The sequence below is a fragment of the Delphinapterus leucas genome, chromosome 4, assembly GCF_059928025.1.
Source record: "Delphinapterus leucas isolate spDelLeu-1000000601 "Yukka" chromosome 4, BTC_Dleu_Yukka2, whole genome shotgun sequence".
NCBI classification, from domain to species: domain Eukaryota; kingdom Metazoa; phylum Chordata; class Mammalia; order Artiodactyla; family Monodontidae; genus Delphinapterus; species Delphinapterus leucas.
The window spans coordinates 67,573,114-67,594,308 of NC_143132.1; the positions used below are offsets into that span (position 1 = coordinate 67,573,114).

General features: G+C 36.6%; 1 protein-coding gene across 14 annotated transcripts in view; it reads right to left on the reverse strand.

Annotated features, from left to right (window-relative positions):
- Positions 1-21,195, reverse strand: part of IQCB1 (IQ motif containing B1) — a 45,644-nt gene that overhangs the window by 14,949 nt on the left and 9,500 nt on the right. For 13 of the 14 annotated variants that reach the window (XM_089909966.1, XM_089909962.1, XM_089909964.1 and 10 more), the window contains 5 exons: positions 12,298-12,391; positions 7,577-7,676; positions 4,418-4,596; positions 2,327-2,436; positions 1,610-1,719 (listed from right to left, as the gene is read on the reverse strand). In XM_089909966.1, the coding sequence (XP_089766092.1) occupies positions 1,610-1,719; positions 2,327-2,436; positions 4,418-4,596; positions 7,577-7,676; positions 12,298-12,391 (593 nt within the window). The remainder of the gene's footprint in view (positions 1-1,609; positions 1,720-2,326; positions 2,437-4,417; positions 4,597-7,576; positions 7,677-12,297; positions 12,392-21,195) is intronic. The other variant, XM_089909974.1, reaches the window with a different exon arrangement.

A 21,195-nucleotide genomic window follows, 5' to 3' on the forward strand; every position in this document is an offset into this window, starting at 1 on the left:
CCGTAAGGGATAGCTACTCTGAGTTCACTACAAAGGTAAGGCTATACCAAGAACATCTCAGACTCTTGACTAGAAGAATATACGGTGTGACTCTCAAAATATTCATCATTTCCCAAACTTATTTAACCAAAGAAATAACTTTTTAAATATTTTTAAAGAAATAGCTAGTAGGATAGACAAACTCTGAGCAATGCTGGAATGGATTATACTTGCTTCTAATGAGTACTATTTACTTAACAGATCTGCCTGTCTAACTAGATTTGTAAATCTTCAAGGGCAAAAAGTGTGCCATATGCATTTTCCTCTAAGTGCCCAGTAACATGCTAAAAAAACCTTTCTATTATTTTAACCTTGTGAGGTACACAGACAATTATCCCCATCTTATAGATGGGAAATTTGAGGCGAGAGAGGTGGGGCAACTTGTCCAAGATCATTCAGCCCATAAGTTGCTGAGGACGGATACAAACTCAAGTCTGTTTAACTCTCCCAATACCTAGCACAGCCTCTGGCATATATTAGGCACTTGAAGCATGCTTAAAAAATTAACGATTTTTTGGTTACCAACAAAACTCATGCCCAATGATATTAATAACTTATCTTTTAAGTCTTCTCTGAAGGAAACTTTTATCAATGAAAAGCATGTCCACTAAGGGACACAGCCAGAGTGGCTTCGATACCTTCCACTAACCCATCCAGATTCTTAGAGGCAATGGAAAGAAAACACACAGACACAAATGACTTAGCTCCTAAGGTCATTTATGATAAAGTGGAGCCATCTCGGAGGTGATTTCTCATGCAGCCTAACTTAAAGCTAAATTTTAGTTCACTATTTTAAAACACATTTGTAACTGAGAAACACAGCTGCAGTTATTAAAAGAATAGTTTCAGTTTTCTTAAAAAAAACATTGACTTTTGGAATATGCAAGTTACACTTTAGTGAACTAAAATTTAGCTTTAAATTAGGTTACATGAAATCACCTCTGAGATGGCTCTAATTTATCAACAATGACCTAAGAGCTAACTCATTTGTGTGTGGTGTGTGTGTGTTCTTTTTGTCACCTCTAAGAATCTGGATGGATTAGTCATGTAAAAACTGGGCCATGTCTTCAGTATTTCATTTTTAGTTTACTTGAAATAGCAACAAATGACAAACTATGTCATATCTCAATGACCATATGTATCCATGCCATATTTACTGAGGAAAATCAGGTTAACATACTTAAACCTTTTTGCACTCATACACATTTTTACCATAATTACATATGAACAATTATGGCAACTTTTAGTTTTAAGGGTTTAATGAGATAATTGACCATTACTGGCTCCCTCTGTAGGCCTGGCCCACAAGAAAGTCTCATTAAGTGAACAGGATTGTGTATTTGTTACATCACATTCCTGTCTTACATTATGTCTTTTGCTTTTGAAAGTACATCTGGTTAATGAAGTGCTGGTACTCAGAAATGTATGAAGCAAGAATGAAAGAAACGGATTAGAATATTGAAAAAGAAAAAAAAACAACACCCCAAACTCTAAGTTTTCATTCAGCTATACTCTAATAAGATATATCTAGCCCTCTCAGATCATAATTCCTTTCACCCAAATTTTTTACCTGAAACTCCTCTGCAAAGTAATCACAGCAGATGGAAGCTTCTTTAATCTCTTTCTAGTCTGGAAACCCTTCCAATAAGCTTGAATCAAGCAAGCTGCTTGATGCAGTTTCTGAAATTAAAGGCCAGAATTAATTTAGAGACATCTCTAGGAAAGTCTTTTTTAGAAGTTTACTTCTTAAAATATCAGGCCTGGGCAAGTATTAATCTCCATTTTTAATAAGCTGAGCAGGAGGCAACATCTGCATAGGCCCAGGACAGGGAAGCCCTAAGAATATTAAACCTGATCTCCCAAAGGAAGCTCAGTTAGGCATTATCTAGAATGTATTCAAGATACAGTCTAGTTAGCTTCAAATTGTCCCTGATTAATCTCACTTCCATTCCCATTACAAGGATTTCATAGTTTTGCTTATTTAATGTTTTAACTTCTTTGCTTCACTTCCTATGCCTGGCTTCATTTATTCAAAGATTCAAGGGTATGAGGGACTCTTTGTATAGGTTTAAAAAAAAAAGGCTCTGGGGTTAAAAATTTAGACCATAAACAACTCCTTCTCCCATCAAACTATGGCTGCTCTGGATGTTAGGGGAAAATAAGTAAAGGAAGGGGGAGAGAGAGCAAATAAAAGATTCAAGAGACTACCACTATCCAATATTTTGAAACTAAAATGTTTACTGAAATGTTAGTAAATATCATGCAAATTATTTTTATAATTTAATACCTGCTCTTCTACTTCCTGATAGACCTTAGGGCTTAAAAGACCAATGAGCTGTCTAAGTTCTTGACTAAACTCTGTCCCAGGCTCTTGTTTATTTAGTAGACTTCTGAGTCCTGAAATGCAATAACAAAGGCACAACTATTAATAATAAAATATGATTTTGTTATCTAATCAGAATTAATTTGAGGTTAAAAAGTCTAGTTTAGAAACAAATGAAAACAATAACAAGATTAATCACATGATTTTTCTTTTTCCTTTTCTCAAAAACTTCTAGATTGAGGTCTTTAGGATTTTCCACTGTCCTGGAGTTCTTATGTGCTTACTCGTGAGATCTGATGCAAAATCTATCTAGTCAACCTCTTTAATTAAAAAAAAAAAGGGAGAATGGAATCACTGCGATAAGTCAAAGGGTAGAGACATATAGTTGTGTTTTTTTTTTGAACATAAATACCTTAAACAAAAACATTTAAAAAAAGATAATGAATACATACTGAGTAAATGCCTGTCCTGTGGAAGCACTTAAGCAGGTTATTAGTTACTACTAATTAAATGGAGTTATTATTACATAAAAATATATAGTAATGTATGTAATTTGGGGTAAATCAATAGGTTCCTGAGCATTTATTATAGGAGAAGTGCTATAATATTAAAATACTGCACTTTCATTCCAAATTAAAACTGAGTAGTAATATAAGTTACAAAGTAAGTACTATTTCCAGCGTAAGGAGGAATGATGTATTATAATGTATGTACACAAGATACATCAGCAAGGGAAAATGGCCTTGCAGCGTACAACTGGGGAAGCCACTAGACAGGTCTTTCCATGTCATACTTTCTTCAAGACTCAAGTTCTCAGCAGTGTTAATAATTGTAAAATATCTTGAGGAAACTGAATAAGTTCTACTGTTGAGAAAAGAAAGGGAGACAGCTTAAGATAAAATTCCTTTAGAATGAACTGTTGGACATTCACATTTCTATAGAAGAAATCTAATTACAGAAATAAAAAATGTGTATCTGGCACAATACCATCTAGACAGTTTTATTACTGGCACTTCTCTCCCTATTTCTATAATACATAAAATAATTACAATGTTCACAGTAATGACTCATGCAAGATAAGTCACTAAAGTGCCTTCCAAATCATCAAGAATGATTAAAGGCCATTGTAATAGTTTTGGTATTAAATGCATCACATTATATTCTAATTCTTGAAATTTTATATATAATATAACCCTGTATTAGTAAGTATATTTAATCAATTAGAAACCTACTTCTTGACCATACCAAATAAGAAAATATATTGTAATGGATTCATGGCTCTGGCTAGCAAAGAAATAAAACAAAGCTAACATATAACTTTGATTAACAGTTGAAAAAAAAAAAAAACTACCTGAGTAATTCTGGGTAAACACCTACATTTTTTCCATGCCTCTGTTTCCACTGCTATATAATGAGGATAAGAGTAAACATCTCACAGGGTTGTTATGAAGATTAAATATTTTAATACACATAAAGTATGAGGAATAGTCATCTGACACATAGTAAATGCTCAATTAAATGAAAGATTATTCCATGGTAATGGTAAAACACTGAGTCCTTTCCTTCTCAAGTTTTCTGACATTTTATTCACATATATGTTTGATTTTGGAGGTGAGGGAAATTTTTTGTTTGTCTTTGAGGAAAGGCAGTATAGGAGTTGAAGAGTAATTATTAATTGATGTAAAGATCAAAAGGGCTGTCAATCTCTGAAGCACAGCTCTATTTTCTCAGTAAAGTTAGGTAAGATCACTGATCTTTTTTTGGTCATTATTTTACTACACTATATGGTATAATCAATACACAGCCTTTCTGTCAGAGAGGGAGCAAATATTCATTGTAACCTTGTCAATAAGGTACCATATGCCACCTGTTGAGACATGAAGATAGCTGGATTACATAAAGGTTTTTTCCCTGAACTGTTATCTGCTGTGACAGAGTTTATCTGCACATTTCAATTATTGACTTTTTAAAAACACAGGTATTTTGTTTTCCATAAACCATCAATAAAAATGTTCTTTTTGAGACTTTCAAGAACAGAAAGAATATATGTACTACCTTTGTAGCAGGCACTTAGTCTCAGTAAAATCAAAATTTCCTGATGGGATTTAGCCATCAACAGTAGGAGCCTTGTAGCAGTACTTCTTATGACTGGACTAGGAGTTGATAAAAGTTTGAAAACAACTTCATCTAAAATTGAATGCAGGGTTTTCACTTCTATTCTGAGTAAATCACCACTAATAGAACAAAATAAAAAAAAAAAGTACCGTTACTAAACGACACATAAGTATCACAAAAAATTAAACATTACAGGTGCAGCAAGTTAATGCCTATGGCCTGATCCATGAAGATAACCAATAGTTTAAGCAGATAGCTTAGTTCCAAAAATACATCACATTAAATCAATTAATTGAATTCTTACTGTAAGGCACCATGCTAGGTAAAGTAAGGAATACAAAGTTGACAAAGAAACTTGCAATCAAATACTGGAGGAAAGATAAATGTGCAAAATAGTAAATAGATGGTTCAAAAGCTTCAAGGCAATAATAAGAGGAAGATCACAGGACATTAAGTACATGGTTCACTGCTTAATGATGTACGAAGACAAACATGTTATAGGAATTCAATTATCATGTACTTAATATAGAAGGAACTTTTTCTTTTAGTATTCCTTTATTACACTAACAACCTCACGTTGCATTACTGATGTCATGAAAAATTACCTGAAACGTTGAAATAGTCAAAAGGGATTACTGGGTGTTCTTTTACTCACCCCACCAAGGAGTATGTGATTTTCTAGGGGTGTGTACCTTTGATTATCCATTTACTACTGATTAGGATATTTTGCAATTCTGTAAAAGTAGATGTTGGCTTGTAGAAAGCAAATAATGGCAATGATTATTATCTGAGAACAATGCAAAGAGATTCTTACTCAACAACAATATAAATGACTTTTATCCAGTAGAAAAAGTAACCGTAAAGGTTATGCCTGATATTCTCTACCATTCAGCTTCTGTGATAAAATGTTCTTCTGATCCTCTTCCATCCTCTACTTACAGATTTTTGACCATTCTTTCTCAGTCTTCTTTGTGGGCTCCCCTTCCCCAATATACCCCTTAAAGGTTACTCCCCAGGATTCCATTTTCAGCCCATTTCTTTTCTCAGTCTATTCATATTTTCCACTGAGCTCATCTTCTCTCATGTTTTTAACTATCGTTTTTAGGCTAACTCATAAGTCCACAGTTCTAGTCCAGATCTCTTCCAGAAGTCACATTCACTTGTCAGTGGACATTTAAGTTGTCTTGTCTTTGGGTATTACAGATAAAGCTGCTATAAACATTTGTGTACAAGTCTTTGCACGGACTCTTATTTCTCTGTCTGCTGAAAATATCTACCTATGTTGGACATAACCAATATTGAATTTGTTTTGGCTATACCACTGTCTATTATCCATTATAGAAAACTTGGTGTCATACCTGAATGCATCCTTTATTTTACTCTGTATCAAAATGCTCATGAAGACTTCATGATTTTTTATTTTGACCAGCTTCATTAAAGTATAATTGATATACAACAAACTGCACACATTTAAATGTACAATTTGGTAAGTTCTGACATTTCCCCATCACAATCAAGATAATGAACATACCCATCACCCATCAAAGCTTCCTTTTGTTTCACTGTAGTCCCTCCCTTCTTACCTTCCCTGGCACCTTATACCCAGGCAACCACTGATCTGCTTTCTGTCACTATAAATTAATTTACATTTCCTAGAATTTTATACATAGTTATGATTGTAGATCCTATCTGAACATCATCAGTTTGCAGAAATGATTACTTTGTATTACTAAAGGAAGAGGGGGAAAAAAAAAGAGCAAAGCAGAGATTCTATCATGGCACAAGTTTGATTTTCTCATCCTTTTAAAGCCAAATCAAAGTATGACCATTTCTGCTAAACTTCCTGCCTTTGTATTACTTTACAAATAAAGAAAATTTTAAGATGTAGGCAGTTTCAATAACCAGATGTGGTTAAGTTGCTTGGAAACAATTTGATCCTTTCAGATCTTGCTTTCATTTTGTTTGGATGATCCAGAATGGTGCTCAGTCTAGTGCTATTATCCCTCACTACTAGGATGAAACCATCCTGAGTACTCTCAGTGCTCCATTTTTCACGTAGTTTTCCAGTTTGGCTGCTGGAATCAGTCAGTATTCTTGGCTCTGTGTTTCTGGTACTGCTCCTTTTAATCCTTCTGGATTACTGTTTTCCACGACATTGGATAGTTTCCTCAAACGCATGTGCTGATCAGTACTCTACTGAAAACTTGTAGGGGACTCTGCAGATCTCTGGGGTTCTCTCTTTGTGTAGCTCTCTCTTCTATGGTATCCTGTCTTATAAACTCTAGCCTACTTTTCACCCTCTGCATGTTGTTTCTTACCTGTGTGCACTTGCTTATATTGTTACCTCTGCCTAGAAATACTGTTTTCTCTTCTTCCTCCCTGGTTAATTTCTTATCCGTAGAGTTTCATCTCAGGTGTTAACCTTCTCCAGGAAGTAGCCCCCCCTCAGTTTGGTTTAGGAGCTCCTCTGATACTTGTGTACCCTTAAACATGGTAACTTATTACACTGTAATATAATTGTCCTTATGTGTTAGTCTCTTCCACTATACTGTAAGCTATTTGAAGACAAGGTTCATATCGTAATCAATTTTGTAAACCCAATGACAGACAAATACTTGGCACGTATAGTAGATGCTTAACAAATCCATATTGAGCTGAAAGAATCAATGATTTCAATAGTGTTTACTCTGCCTTTCTATTTTAACCTGGGAAAATTGCCTATTACTTCTTTTATGCCCTTCTATAGCACCTGGCAAATACTAAGCTTGCAGTTTGCTAAATAAATATATGATTAAATATTTTTTATTGTGATCCCAATATTTTCCTTCAGATATCACGGTAATTTTTCTTCTCTAAGCCTGCGATTTGGATTAAAATCTTCTTAAGCTCTAAGATAAGATACAAATTTGATAACAAATTTCCAGTCTTTTACAGTATTTTACATCCATTTTTTTCTGAAATACAATGGTAATAATAGAGCTTTTTAAATGCCATGTACAAGTCATATGCAATCGAAGATTTTAGGAAAATTGGAATAAAATTGGTAATGCTTCTGATCACAAATAAAAAAATTCTACATATTTTGTAAGGCCAAGTTACCTGTTGATCTGTAGTATGTTCTGTAGCATGGTCATGACCGTAGATCCTACCTGAACATTGTCAGTTTGTAGTAAGTGCAAGAAATGATCACTTCGCAGTACTAAAGGAAGAGAAAATAAGATTAAGATTCTATGATGATACAATTAGTATTTACTTGCCCTTTCAAAACCAAGCCAAAGCATAATCATTTGTTAAGCTTCCTGCCTTTATATACTTTGCAGTAAAGATTTTCTAGAATAGTTTCAATAACTATAATAGATAGCTATCCCATTTTTATGGACAGTTACAAATAAAGAAATACTAAGCTAAGATGGGACTTCCCTGGTGGCGCAGTGGTTAAGAATGTGCCCGCCAATGTAAGGGACACAGGTTCCATCACTGGTCTGGGAAGATCCCACATGCCACAGAGCAACTAAGCCCATGAGCCACAACTACTGAGCCTGCACTCTAGAGCCCACGAGCCACAACTACTGAGCTCGCGTGCCACAAATACTGAAGCCTATGCACCTAGAGCCCGTGCTCCGCAACAAGAAAGCCACCGCAATGAGAAGCCCATGCACTGCAACGAAGAGTAGTAGCCCCCGCTAGCTGCAATTAGAGAAAGCATGAAGACCCAATGCAGCCAAAAATAAATTAAAAGAAAAATAAAGAAATACTAAGCTAAGAATCTACTGTTATCTCCCCTTAAATTAAAAGTAAAATATAAAATCCTAAAACTGAATCTCCTTTTCTAGCAGTGAGTTCAGTGAAGAAAACCAAATTTTCTGTGAAAAAAAGAGAATGTGAAGGAATAGCAATGGCACAGATGACCGTAATCAGCAGCTCATGTCCTTAAAAATTTAATTGTTATATAATGTATCATGTTTATCATGTTTGCTAATATCTTATCTTAAATAATAATAAATCATGAATTACCCAGAAGAGTATTTGTTTGTATTGGTTTATAATTTTTAGGTTCTGAGCAGCCAGTTATGAAGACGGCACTGGATGCTTACGCAAGTCGCTTAACCTCTCAGAACATCTATTTCTGCCTCTATAAAGCTAAAAATAACAGCTCTTTCACAGACTACTGTAAAATGTCCTAGAACAGCGTAGGTTCCCAGTAAATGTCAGTTTATAGTCCTTTCTTCACTAACTGATCAGAATTTTTTTAAAAAATAAATTTATTTATTTTTGGCTGTGTTGGGTCTTTGTTGCTGTGCACGGGCTTTCTCTAGTTGCGGTGAGCGGGGGCTACTCTTCATTGCGGTGTTCAGGCTTCTCATTGCAGTGGCTTCTCTTGTTGTGGAGCATGGGCTCTAGGTGTGCAGGCTTCAGTAGTTGTGGCACACGGGCTGTAGAGTGCAGGCTCAGTAGTTGTGGCACACAGGTTTAGTTGCTCCGTGGCACGTGGGATATTCCCGGAACAGGGCTTGAACCCATGTCCCCTGCATTGGCAGGTGGATTCTTAACCACTGCACCACCAGGGAAGCCTCTCAGAATTTTAATTAAAGTGGGATCAGGTATGTTGGCAAGGCAGCTCTGTGAACACTACCCTAGCTTCTACAAAACAACTTTCCTCTTTTCCTCTTTCAGTTTCCTGAGGGAACGTATTTGATTTCTTTCACATACTAACTACTGTTCTTCATTTCTATTTATATAATCCAGTATTTCAATATCTCACCAGATACCATTCTTTTTTAATGTTTAACAACTTCAAAACACAATACCACTACTATTAAATATTTTTATGGCTTCTAATTTTCTATTCTTTAATAGCAAAAAAATTCTCCTCTGTAGCTGGGATAAGTGTATTTTTCCATTTTTGTCTACTTAAAGATGTTTCATTAACAACTCTTTAATTAACTTTGAATTCACTGAAATCATATAGTATCTAGTGTGTATATACCTTTTTTCTATATTGGAAAAATTATGATAATTTATTAAAGTTATTCTACTTTATTTTTTATACTATTTGTCTTATATTATTATATAACCTATTTTTGGAGCCTCTACTATGTTTTTCAAGTGCAGTCAGATAACTATTTGGTCCCCCAAACTAAAACTGATACTTCTGCCCATTTCTTTCTTTAATTAACTTTTTACAATTAAAGTTTCAAACATATGTAAGAGTAGAGAGAACAGTATAATGACCCTGCATGTACCAGTCACTCAACTTTAACAGTGATCAACTCACCAACAATCTTGTTTCACCTATCCCATCTACTTCCTGCCTCCCATTTTATTTGAAAGCAAATCTAAGACATCAAATCATTTTATCCACAAGTATTTCAATACATATTCCCCAAACATATGAATTATTAAAAAATAAAACATAGCCATTATCTAACCTAAATAATCACGATTCCCTGATTTTATCAAATATCCAGTCAGTCCTCCCATTTCCACTTTTTGTGTGAATTTTTTTTTTTTTGCCGTATGTGGGCCTCTCACTGTTGTGGCCTCTCCTGTTGCGGAGCACAGGCTCCTGACACGCAGGCTCAGCGGCCATGGTTCACGGGCCCAGCCGCTCCGCGGTATGTGGGATCTTCCTGGACCGGGGCACGAGCCCATGTCCCCTGCATCGGCAGGCGGACTCTCAACCACTGCACCACCAGGGAAGCCCTTTGTGTGAATTTTTAAAAGTTTATTTGAATCAAGATCCAATTAAGAGTCACACATTGGAACTGGTTATCTTTCAAATTTCTTTTAACCTATGGGTTTCTACTTTACCCTTTTTCCCCCCTGCAATTTATTTATTGACGAAACTATGTCAATTGTCCTATGAGTTTCCCACAGTCTAGCTTTGCTAACTGCATTCCTGGGGTATAATTTAATGTTTCTCTGACCTTCTACAAATTGGTAGTTGGAGCTCCAGAATCAAAATGATTCATGTTTGAATTTCTGGCATATCCATGTCATATGTGAGGTTATGATGAGGCACTTATTATCTGGTTGTCTCTCCTTTTGAGGTGTTGACAGTGATGGATAATTCACTAAAGGTTGCAAAATGGCACTATTCTATCATACCCTTTTCACTTATTAGTTGGGATATGTTTATAAAGAAAAGTTTCTCCTCATCAGTATGTAAGAAAAGGCAGTATAAATGCCGGACTCTCCATTTACCAGTTTTCAAAATGAACTGGTCCCCTAGCAGACTCTAATGGTAACTTTTATTAATAATGGTATGGGAATATATAAAAAAACGATTAGCAAAATGTTGATAATTGTTGAGGCTCAGTGATGAGTACATAGGGGTTCATTATACTATTCTACTTTCCATAATAAAAGGTTAAAGTTAATAATCTCACTATATTTGACGAGTTTTAATCCACTGTAGTTATTACCCTTATTACTGTTCAAATTTCCCATTTTTAGCTAGTAGAAGCCTCCTTATGTTGGCTCCTGAGTCCTTTTCACAGAATCCTAACAGACTTTGATTGCCTCCTTCCTATCTAGTTATTCAAGATACTTCTGGCTTATCTTGCATATTTTCTACCTCATACCTATATATAGTCAGCCATTTCTCCAAGGAGGTGGTTCTTTTGAGAGAAAAGGTTACTGGACATCCTAATTTTGTATCCAATTGTTTAACTTAGTTTTAATACCTACTTTATTGGTGTTTTAAATCTACAGATTGATCTGAGGAGTACTGTCACTTTTGTTATAATTTTTGAAAAGGAATATGGCATATTTAAAAATTTTTCAAGTATTCTCTCTCTGTCTCTCATTAACTAGGTCTTTAATATCTCACTATAGTGTGGCTAAGTACTTTATATTTTTGGTAAAATAGTTCTTTAAGTTGGGAAGTTTATACTAATATTTGTTCTATAATGGGAAATGAATAGATAATGCTTATTTTTAAAAGAAGTATTCAAGCATGTTACTTAGCTCTATGTGGATATAACTACCAAAAGTATTAGTTATACTAATCGAAAGTAGTTGCCTTTAGAAAATGGGAACTGGAGTGAGGTGTGAGGGATTGTGTGTATTTTTTAAACAATTCTTACGGAACCATCCGACTCTTTAAATTATGCACATACATAATTCTGAGAGTAAAAAATAAAATATTAATATTCAGTTCAATTTTAACGTTCTAAAAAATATCAATGTTCTTACATTATTCCTATATAATTACATTTTTCTTAGATTAAATCTTTCAAGAAGGTTAGAATGTTGTCATGATTATTATTAGTTTACTTTCTTAGTCTTAAGGAAACATAATATAAAACTAACATGTATTTGTATTGCTCAATGTAAGTACAGAAATCCTATATAGTAACTTTCAAGTTTAGTAAAATATCACTATATAAAAGCTTACTCTTACATCAATAGTTAGGCTGTGAGTTAAATTATATCTATACTCTGTACATAGGGATGTCTATCATACTAAGTCTAAAATATAACTGTAATCTTTGGGGGAAAAAAAAAAGATTTTCCCTAGACTAAACTGTTAAGATCATTAATCCTTATCTTAGATTTGCTAAATAGAAAAAACTAAGGAGAAAGTTATATTTTAGCAATTTTCCACTTAATGTAATATCCACATTGTTGATGTTGTCTATTTAAAGCTGGAACATCCAAATGTGCTTTTACTTTTTGTGTGTGGGGTTATTTCAGTGTGGTTTCATTTAACTGTGGTTATCTGTAGTTAATGAGGTATTTATTTTTAGAAAAAAAACAATCAAACTGTTAGCAGGTGACTCTACAATGACTATCAATTAAAAAATCTTTTTTCTTACCATTCTGGATGAGTTGAACATGTCCTCCCAATAGCCAGAAGAGAGAATCAGTCACAATTTCAAAAAAGTGTAGTAATGCATCTTTTTCTTCACCCTTAACACACACAAAAAAAATCAATTGACTTTTCTGTAATTGTTTTAATTAATAAAAGAATAGACTTCTCTCTGAAGAGTCACAGGACCTGGTTTCTGCATCTATCTCAGCTATTTATGAGGTACATGATCTTGTAGCTTTTAGTTTCTTAATTTATAAAACTGTGGTAACAGGCTAGTAATACCTACTCTACTTAACAGAAATGGTTGCTATCCAGAGGTCAAATGGGACAATATACGTAGTATAAGAACTACAAGTTGATACACTAGGATTTTTCAATACCAGCTATACATAAGAATCATCTGTGGAGTTTTAAAAAATATCCCTGTGCACAGGCTTTAGTCCAAACATACTGAAATCTGAATCTCCAAAGTTAAAAGTCTGGACCTCTGACTCTTTACAAGGTTAGGTGTGTGATTTGTTTATGTAGCCAGGGTTGAAAAACACTGCAATATGCAAAAGTAGGTGTCAACATAAAAAGCATTATTATTAGTGCATTTCAGTTGCAGCTTCTACTCTATGACTCCATGAAGGCAAAGACCATGTTATTTAGCTCTCCACTATACACCCAGTGTCTACAACAGTTCTGACACACAGTGAATGTTCAATCAATATTTATCCAATAAATAAATGACAATTTTTTCTGCTTCTTTCCTTCTGGAAAGTAGGATGAGAAATTATTCTACATTAGAGTATGTGTCACAATGGGAAATAACAAACAGATTACATTCACAATTCTGTCTTACTGGCCACATAATTTTAGTGGAAAGTTGTATAAAGGCCATTTATCTTATCCATGTCATGAATGTACTGTGGCCTAAAAGTAATGACAACAGCAAAAACATGGCTACTATGGTTACTCTTCATAAAAATGAAAGTATTTTCTTCCTCAGGGTTAGATAGGTGCTTAAATAGATGTATACTAACAAATATACCAACAATCAAAAAAGAAAGAAGTGTCACGTTAGATCAAGAATCCCTTTAGTCCAATAAACTGCCTTAGCCAGTTTCACTGAAATAAAGGGCACGGTAATCTTCATTGCTGCCAACCTCGAGGTATAGTGCTGGGCTCCTATACTTACTACTTCCCTTTAAAAACCCATTAGATAATGTCACCCACAAATTCATGGCCTCTGAGACTGGTTAACAAAATTTACCCTTAAGTCACTACAAAATTCTGGCAGTTATTTTCCTATGCTTACATATAAAATACATACATTGGGTTGGCCAAAAAGTTCGCTCGGGTTTTTCTGTAACATGTTATGAAAAACCCAAATGAACTTTCTGGCCAACCTAATATATATGTGTGTGTGTGTGTGTGTGTGTGTGTGTGTGTGTGTGTGTGTGTGTGTGTGTGTGTGTGTGTGTGTGTGTATGCACGTATATATGTATATGTGTATGCATATTTTAACGAGTTTGCAGTTTAGGCCATAATACCCTGTGTATGTCCCACCATGTGCTCTACTACCTACCTGCTAGCTAATTAAAAAATATATATATAATTGGGAAACAACTAGGTAGATAGAACTAATAGATAAATGGACATATATACACTACCAAACGTAAAACAGATAGCTAGTGGGAAGCAGCTACATAGCACAGGGAGATCAGCTAGGTGGTTTGTGACCACCTAGAGCAGTGGGATAGGGAGGGTGGGAGGGAGGGAGACGCAAGAGGCAAGAGATATGGGAACATATGTATATGTGTAACTGATTCACTTTGTTATAAAGCAGAAACTAACACACCATTGTAAAGCAATTATACTCCAATAAAGATGTTAAAAATAATAATAATTCTGAAAAAAAATTCAGTTTTCTTTTTCTTTTTTTAACACTAGAAACAGAATTTTAATTAATTTTAAACCAAAGTCCAAATTGTTCCATTTTAGTCTGTGCTGATAATTAACTTTTTCTGTGCTTCCCACTGCCATGATAACCCATCAACAAACAAGTGCAGGGACCTTCAAGATAGTGGAGGAGTAAGACGGGGAGATCACCTTCCTCCCCACAAATACATCAAAAATACATCTACATGTGGAACAATGACTACAGAACACCTACTGAACGCTGGCAGAAGACCTCAGACCTCCCAAAAGGCAAGAAAATCCCCACGTACCTGGGTAGGGCAAAAGAAAAAAGAAAAAACAGAGACAAAAGAATAGGGACGGGACCTGCACCTCTGGGAGGGAGATGTTAAGGAGGAAAAGTTTCCACACACTAGGAAGCCCCTTCACTGCCGGGGACAGGGGGTGACCAGGGGGGAAGCTTCAGAGCCATGAAGGAGAGTGCAGCGACAGGGGTGCGGAGGGCAAAGCGGAGAGATTCCTGCACAAAGGATCGGTGCCAACCAGCACTTACCAGCCTGAGAGGCTTGTCTGCTCACCCGCCGAGGCGGGTGGGGGCTGCGAGCTAAGGCTCAGGCTTCGGAGGTCAGATGCCAGGGAGAGGACTGGGGTTGGCTGCGTGAAGTCAGCCTGAAGGGGGCTAGTGCCCCATAGCTAGCCGGGAGGGAGTCTGGGAGAGTCTGAACCTGCCTAAGAGGCAAGAGACCATTGTTTCGGGGTGCGCAAGGAGAGGGGATTCCTGCTCCGTGTGCCCAGAGACAGCAGAGCACTGCCTAAGCGAGCTCCAGAGATGGGCATGAGCCACGACTGTCAGTTTGGACCCCAGAGATGGGCATGTACCACTAACGCTGCCGCTGCTGTCACCAAGAATCCTACGTGCAAGGGCAGGTCACTACTCACACCCTCCCTGGGAGGCTGTGTAGCATGCCACTGCCAGGGTCCCATGATCCAGGGAAAACTTCCCTGGGAGAACACACAGCACACCTGAGGCTGTTGCAATGTCACACTGGCCTCTCCCGCCACATGCTTGGCCCGCATTCCAATTATGACTACTGTACCCCTCCCTCTCCCTGGCCTGAGTGAGCAAGAAAGCCCTAATCAGCTGCTGCTTTAACCCCCTCCTGTCTGGGCAGGGAACAGATGCTTGAGAGGGGCTTACACACAGAGGTGGGGCCAAAACCAAAGCTGAACCCCAGGAGCTGTACAAAGAAGAGAAAGGGAAATTTCTCTGTGCAGCCTCAGAAGCAGTGGATTAAATCCCCACAATCAACATGATAAACCCTGCGTGTTTGGAATACAGGAATAGACAATGAATGTTCCCAAAATTGAGGCAGTGGACTTCGGAGCAACTGTAGACATGGGGTTTGCTTTCTGCGTCTGATTTGTTTTTGGGTTTAGGTTTATCTTAGTTTTTAGTGCTTGTTATCATTGGTGGATTTGTTTATTAGTTTGGTTACTCTCTTCCTTTTTATTTAAAAAAATTTTTTTTCCTTTTTTCTCTTTTTGTGAGTGTGTGTATATATGTTACTTTCTGTGATTATTGTCGGTTTAGGTTTGCTTTTACCATTTGTCCAAGGGTTCTGTCTGTTTGTTTTTGTTTGTTTTCTTTTTATCAGTGTGTGTGTGTGTTTCTTTTTGTGATTTTGTCTGTATAGTTTTGCTTTTACCATTTGATTTGGGGTTCTATCTGTTCATTTTTTTCTGTTGTTTTTTTTCCTTCCTTTTCTTCTGAGCCATGCGGCTGGCAGGGTCTTGGTGCTCTGGCCAGGTGTTAGGCCTGAGCCTCCGAGGTGGGAGAGCCAAGTCCAGGACACTGGACCACCAGAGACCTCCAGGCTCCACATAACATCAATCAGTAAGAGCTCTCAGAGATCTCCATCTCAACACTAACACCCAGCTCCATACAACAGCCAGCAAGCTCCAGTGCTGGATGCCCCATGCCAAACAACTAGCAAGACAGCAACACAACCCCACTCATTAGCAGAGAGGCTGTCTAAAGTCATAATAAGTTCACAGACACCCCAAAAAACACCACTAGACACGGCCCTGCCCACCAGAAGGACAAGATCCAGCCTCACCCAGCAGAACACAGGCACCAGTCCCCTCCACCAGGGAGCCTACACAGCCACTGAACCAACCTCACCCACTGGGGGCAGACACCAAAAATAACGGGAACTACGAACCTGCAGCCTGTGAAAAGGAGACCACAAACACCATAAGTTAAACAAAATGAGAAGACAGAGAAATATGTAGCAGATGAAGGAGCAAGGTAAAACCCCACCAGACCAAAGAAATGAAGAGGAAATAGGCAGTCTACCTGATAAAGAATTCAGAGTAATGATAGTAAAGATGATCCAAAATCTCAGAAATAGAATGGAGAAACAGAAGAAACGTTCAATAAGGACACAGAAGAACTAAAGAGCAAACAAACAATGATGAACAACACAATAAATGAAATTAAAAATACTCTAGAAGGAATCAATAACAGAATAACTGAGGCAGAAGAACAGATAAGTGACCTGGAAGATAGAATAGTGGAAATAACTGCCGCAGAGCAGAATAAAGAAAAAAGAATGAAAAGAACTCAGGAGAGTCTCAGAGAACTCTGGGACAACATTAAACACACCAACATTTGAATTATAGGGGTCCCAGAAGAAGAAGAGAAAAAGAAAGGGTCTGAGAAAATATTTGAAGAGATTATAGTTGAAAACTTCCATAACATGGGAAAGGAAATAGTCAATCAAGTCCAGGAAGCACAGAGTCCCATACAGGATAAATCAAAGGAAAAACATGCCAAGGCACATATTAATCAAACTACCAAAAATTAAATACAAAGAAAAAATATTAAAAGCAGCAAGGGAAAAGCAACAAAAAACATACAAGGGAATCCCTATAAGGTTAACAGCTGATCTTTCAGCAGAAACTCTGCAAGCCAGAAGGGAAAGACAAGACATATTTAAAGTGATGATAAGAAAAAACATACAACCAAGATTACTCTACCCAGCAAGGATCTCATTCAGATTTGATGAAGAAATTAAAAACTTTGCAGACAAGCAAAAGTTAAGAGAATTCAGCACCACCAAACCAGCTTTACAACAAATGCTAAAGGAATTTCTCTAGGCAGGAAACACAAGAGAAGGAAAAGACTTACAAAAAACACATGCAAAACAATTAAGAAAATGGTAATAGGAACATACATGTCGATAATTACCTTAAAAGTAAATGGATTAAATGCTCCAACCAAAAGACACAGACTGGCTCAATGGATACAAAAACAAAACCCGTATATATTCTGCCTACAAGAGACTCACTTCAGACCTAGGGACACATACAGACTGAAAGTTAGGGGATGGAAAAAGATGTTCCATGCAAATGTAAATCAAAAGAAAGCTGGAATAGCAATACTCATATCAGACAAAATAGACTTTAAAATAAAGACTATTACAAGAGACAAGGACACTACATAATGATCAAGGAAACAATCCAAGAAAAAGATATAACAATCGTAAATATTTATGCACCCAACATAGGAGCACCTCAACACATAAGGCAAATGCTAACAGCCATAAAAGGGGAAACCAACAGTAAAACAATAATAGTAGGGGACTTTAACACCCCACTTTCACCAATGGACAGATCATCCAAAATGAAATAAATAAGGAAACACAAGCTTTAAATGACATATTAGACCAGATGGGCTTAATTGATATTTATAGGACATTCCATCCAGAAACAACAGAATACACTTTCTTCTCAAGTGCACATGGAACATTCTCCAGGACAGATCATACCTCAGGTCGCAAATCAAGACTCAGTAAATTTAAGAAAATTGAAATCATATCAAGTATCTTTTCCGACCACAATGCTATGAGACTAGATATCAATTACAGTAAAAAAAAAATTGTAAAAAATACAAACACATGGAGGCTAAACAATATGCTACTAAATAACCAAGAGATCACTGAAGAAATCAAAGAGGAAATCAAAAAAATACCTAGAAACAAATGACAATGAAAACACGATGACCCAAAACCTATGGGACGCAGCAAAAGCAGTTCTAAGAGGGAAGTTTATAGCAATACAATCATACCTCAAGAAACAAGAAAAATCTCAAACAACCTAACTTTTCTGCATCTCAATAGATGCAGAAAAAGCTTTCGAAAAAATTCAACACCTATTTATGATAAAAACTCTCCAGAAAGTGGGCATAGAGGGAACCTACCTCAACGTAATAAAGGCCATATATGACAAATCCACAGCCAACATCATTCTCAATGGTGAAAAACTGAAACCATTTCCTCTAAGATCAGGAAAAAGACAAGGTTGCCCACTCTCACAACTATTATTCAACATAGTTTCAGAAGTTTTAGCCACAGCAATCAAAGAAAAAGAAATAAAGGAATCCAAATCGGAAAAGAAGTAAAGCTGTCACTGTTTGCAGATGACATGATACTACACATAGAGAATCCTAAAGATGCTACCAGAAAACTACTAGAGCTAATCAATGAATTTGGTAAAGTAGCAGGACACAAAATTAATGCACAGAAATCTCTTGCATTCCTATACACTAATGATGAAAAATCTGAAAGAGAAATTATGGAAACACTCCCATTTACAACTGCAACAAAAATGCAACAAAAAGAATAAAATACCTAGGAATAAACCTACCTAAGGAGACAAAAGAACTGTATGCAGAAAACTATAAGACATTGATGAAAGCAATCAAAGATGACACAATCAGATGGAGAGATAGACCATGTTCTTGGGTTGGAAGAATCAATATTGTGAAAATGACTATACTACCAAAGCAATCTACAGACTCAGTGCAGTCCCTATCAAACTACCAATGTCATTTTTCACAGAACTAGAACAAAAAATTTTACAATTTGTGTGGAAACACAAAAGACCCTGAATAGCCAAAGCAATCTTGAGAAAGGAAAAAGGAGCTGGAGGAATCAGGTTCCCTGACTTCAGGCTATAGCACAAAGCTACAGTAATCAAGACAGTATGGTATTGGCACAAAAACAGAAATATAGATCAATGGAACAGGAATAGAAAGCCCAGAGATAAGCCCACACATATATGGCCAACTTATCTTTGAAAAAGGAGGCAAGAATATACAGTGGAGAAAAGACAGCCTCTTCAATAAGTGGTGCTGGGAAAACTGGACAGCTACATGTAAAAGAATGAAATTAGAACACTTCCTAACACCATACACAGAAATAAACTCTAAATGGATTAAAAACTTCAATGTAAGGCCAGACACTATAAAACTCTTTGAGGAAAACATAGGCAGAACACTCTATGACATAAACCACAGCAAGATTCTTTTTGACCCACCTCCTAGAGAAATGTGAATAAAAAACAAACAAATGGGACCTAATGAAACTTAAAAGCTTTTGCACAGCAAAGGAATCCATAAACAAGTCAAAAGACAACCCTCAGAATGGGAGAAAATATTTGCAAATGAAGCAACTGATAAAGGATTAATCTCCAAAATTTACAAGCAGCTCATGCAGCTCAATATCAAAAAAAGAAACAACCCAATCCAAAAATGAGTAGAAGACCTAAATAGACATTTCTCCAAAGAAGATATACAGATTGCCAACAAACATATGAAAGGATGCTCAACATCACTAATCATTAGAGAAATGCAAATCAAAACCACAATGAGGTATCACCTCACATCGGTCAGAATGGCCATCATCAAAAAATCTACAAACAGTAAATGCTGGAGAGGGTGTGGAGAAGAGGGAGCCCTCTTGCTTGTTGGTGGGACTGTAAACTGATACAGCCACTATGGAGAACAGTATGGAGGTTCCTTAAAAAACTAAAAATAGAATAACCATATGATCCAGCAATCCCACTACTGGGCATATACCCTGAGAAAACCATAATTCAAAAAGAGATATGTATCACAATGTTCATTGCAGCACTATTTACAATACCCAGGACGTGGAAGCAACCTAAGTGTCATCGACAGATGAATGGATAAAGAAGATGTGGCACATATATACAATGGAATGTTACTCAGCCATAAAAAGAAATGAAACTGAGTTATTTGTACTGAAGTGGATGGACCTAGAGTCTGTCATACAGAGTGAAGTCAGAAAGAGAAAAATAAATACCGTATGCTAACACATATATGGAATGTAAAAAAAATGGTTTTGATGAACCTAGGGATACGACAGGAGTAAAGGCACAGATGTAGAGAATGGACTTGAGGACACAGGGAGGGGGAAGGGTAAGCTGGGACGAAGTGAGAGAGTAGCACTGACATATATACACTACCAAATGTAAAATAGATAGCTAGTGGGAAGCAGCTGCATGGCACAGGGAGATCAGCTTGGTACTTTGTGACCACCTAGAGAGGTGGGATAGGGAGGGTGGGAGGGAGATGCAAGAGGGAGGGGATATGGGGATATATGTATACATATAGCTGATTCAGTTTTTTATACAGCAGAAACTAACACAGCATTGTAAAGCAATTATACTCCAATAAAGATGTTAAAAAAAACTAGTGTGACAGGAAGAACTGGATGGGCTCAGTGGCAGAGGCTGGGCTTTCAGACCAAGGAGAGCTGGTCCTCCTGCTCTACCAGCCTGTCTACCATACCAGTACCTGCTCCACTGGAACCTGAGTCATGGACTCAGACAGCAACTTCCTGCCTGGATTCTGGACACTTCTGTGTCCTCCTGGCCCTGTGCACTGAATCCTGTCTCTCGTCATTTTCTTTTTATTCACCATTTTAATTTGTTCTGTGGTCAAGTGGCCCTCTTTTTTTTGTAGCTGATTTACTCCCTTTGATGTATATACTAAACAGTTTTTTATCTCTATACAAATACCATGACTAAGAATAAGAAAGTATTATGAAAAGTATTGAAGGACTGTATAAATGAAAAGAATATAATTATTATTGCTTTTAAGTGGGGAATATTAAATAAAAGTGCTTTGAAGAAA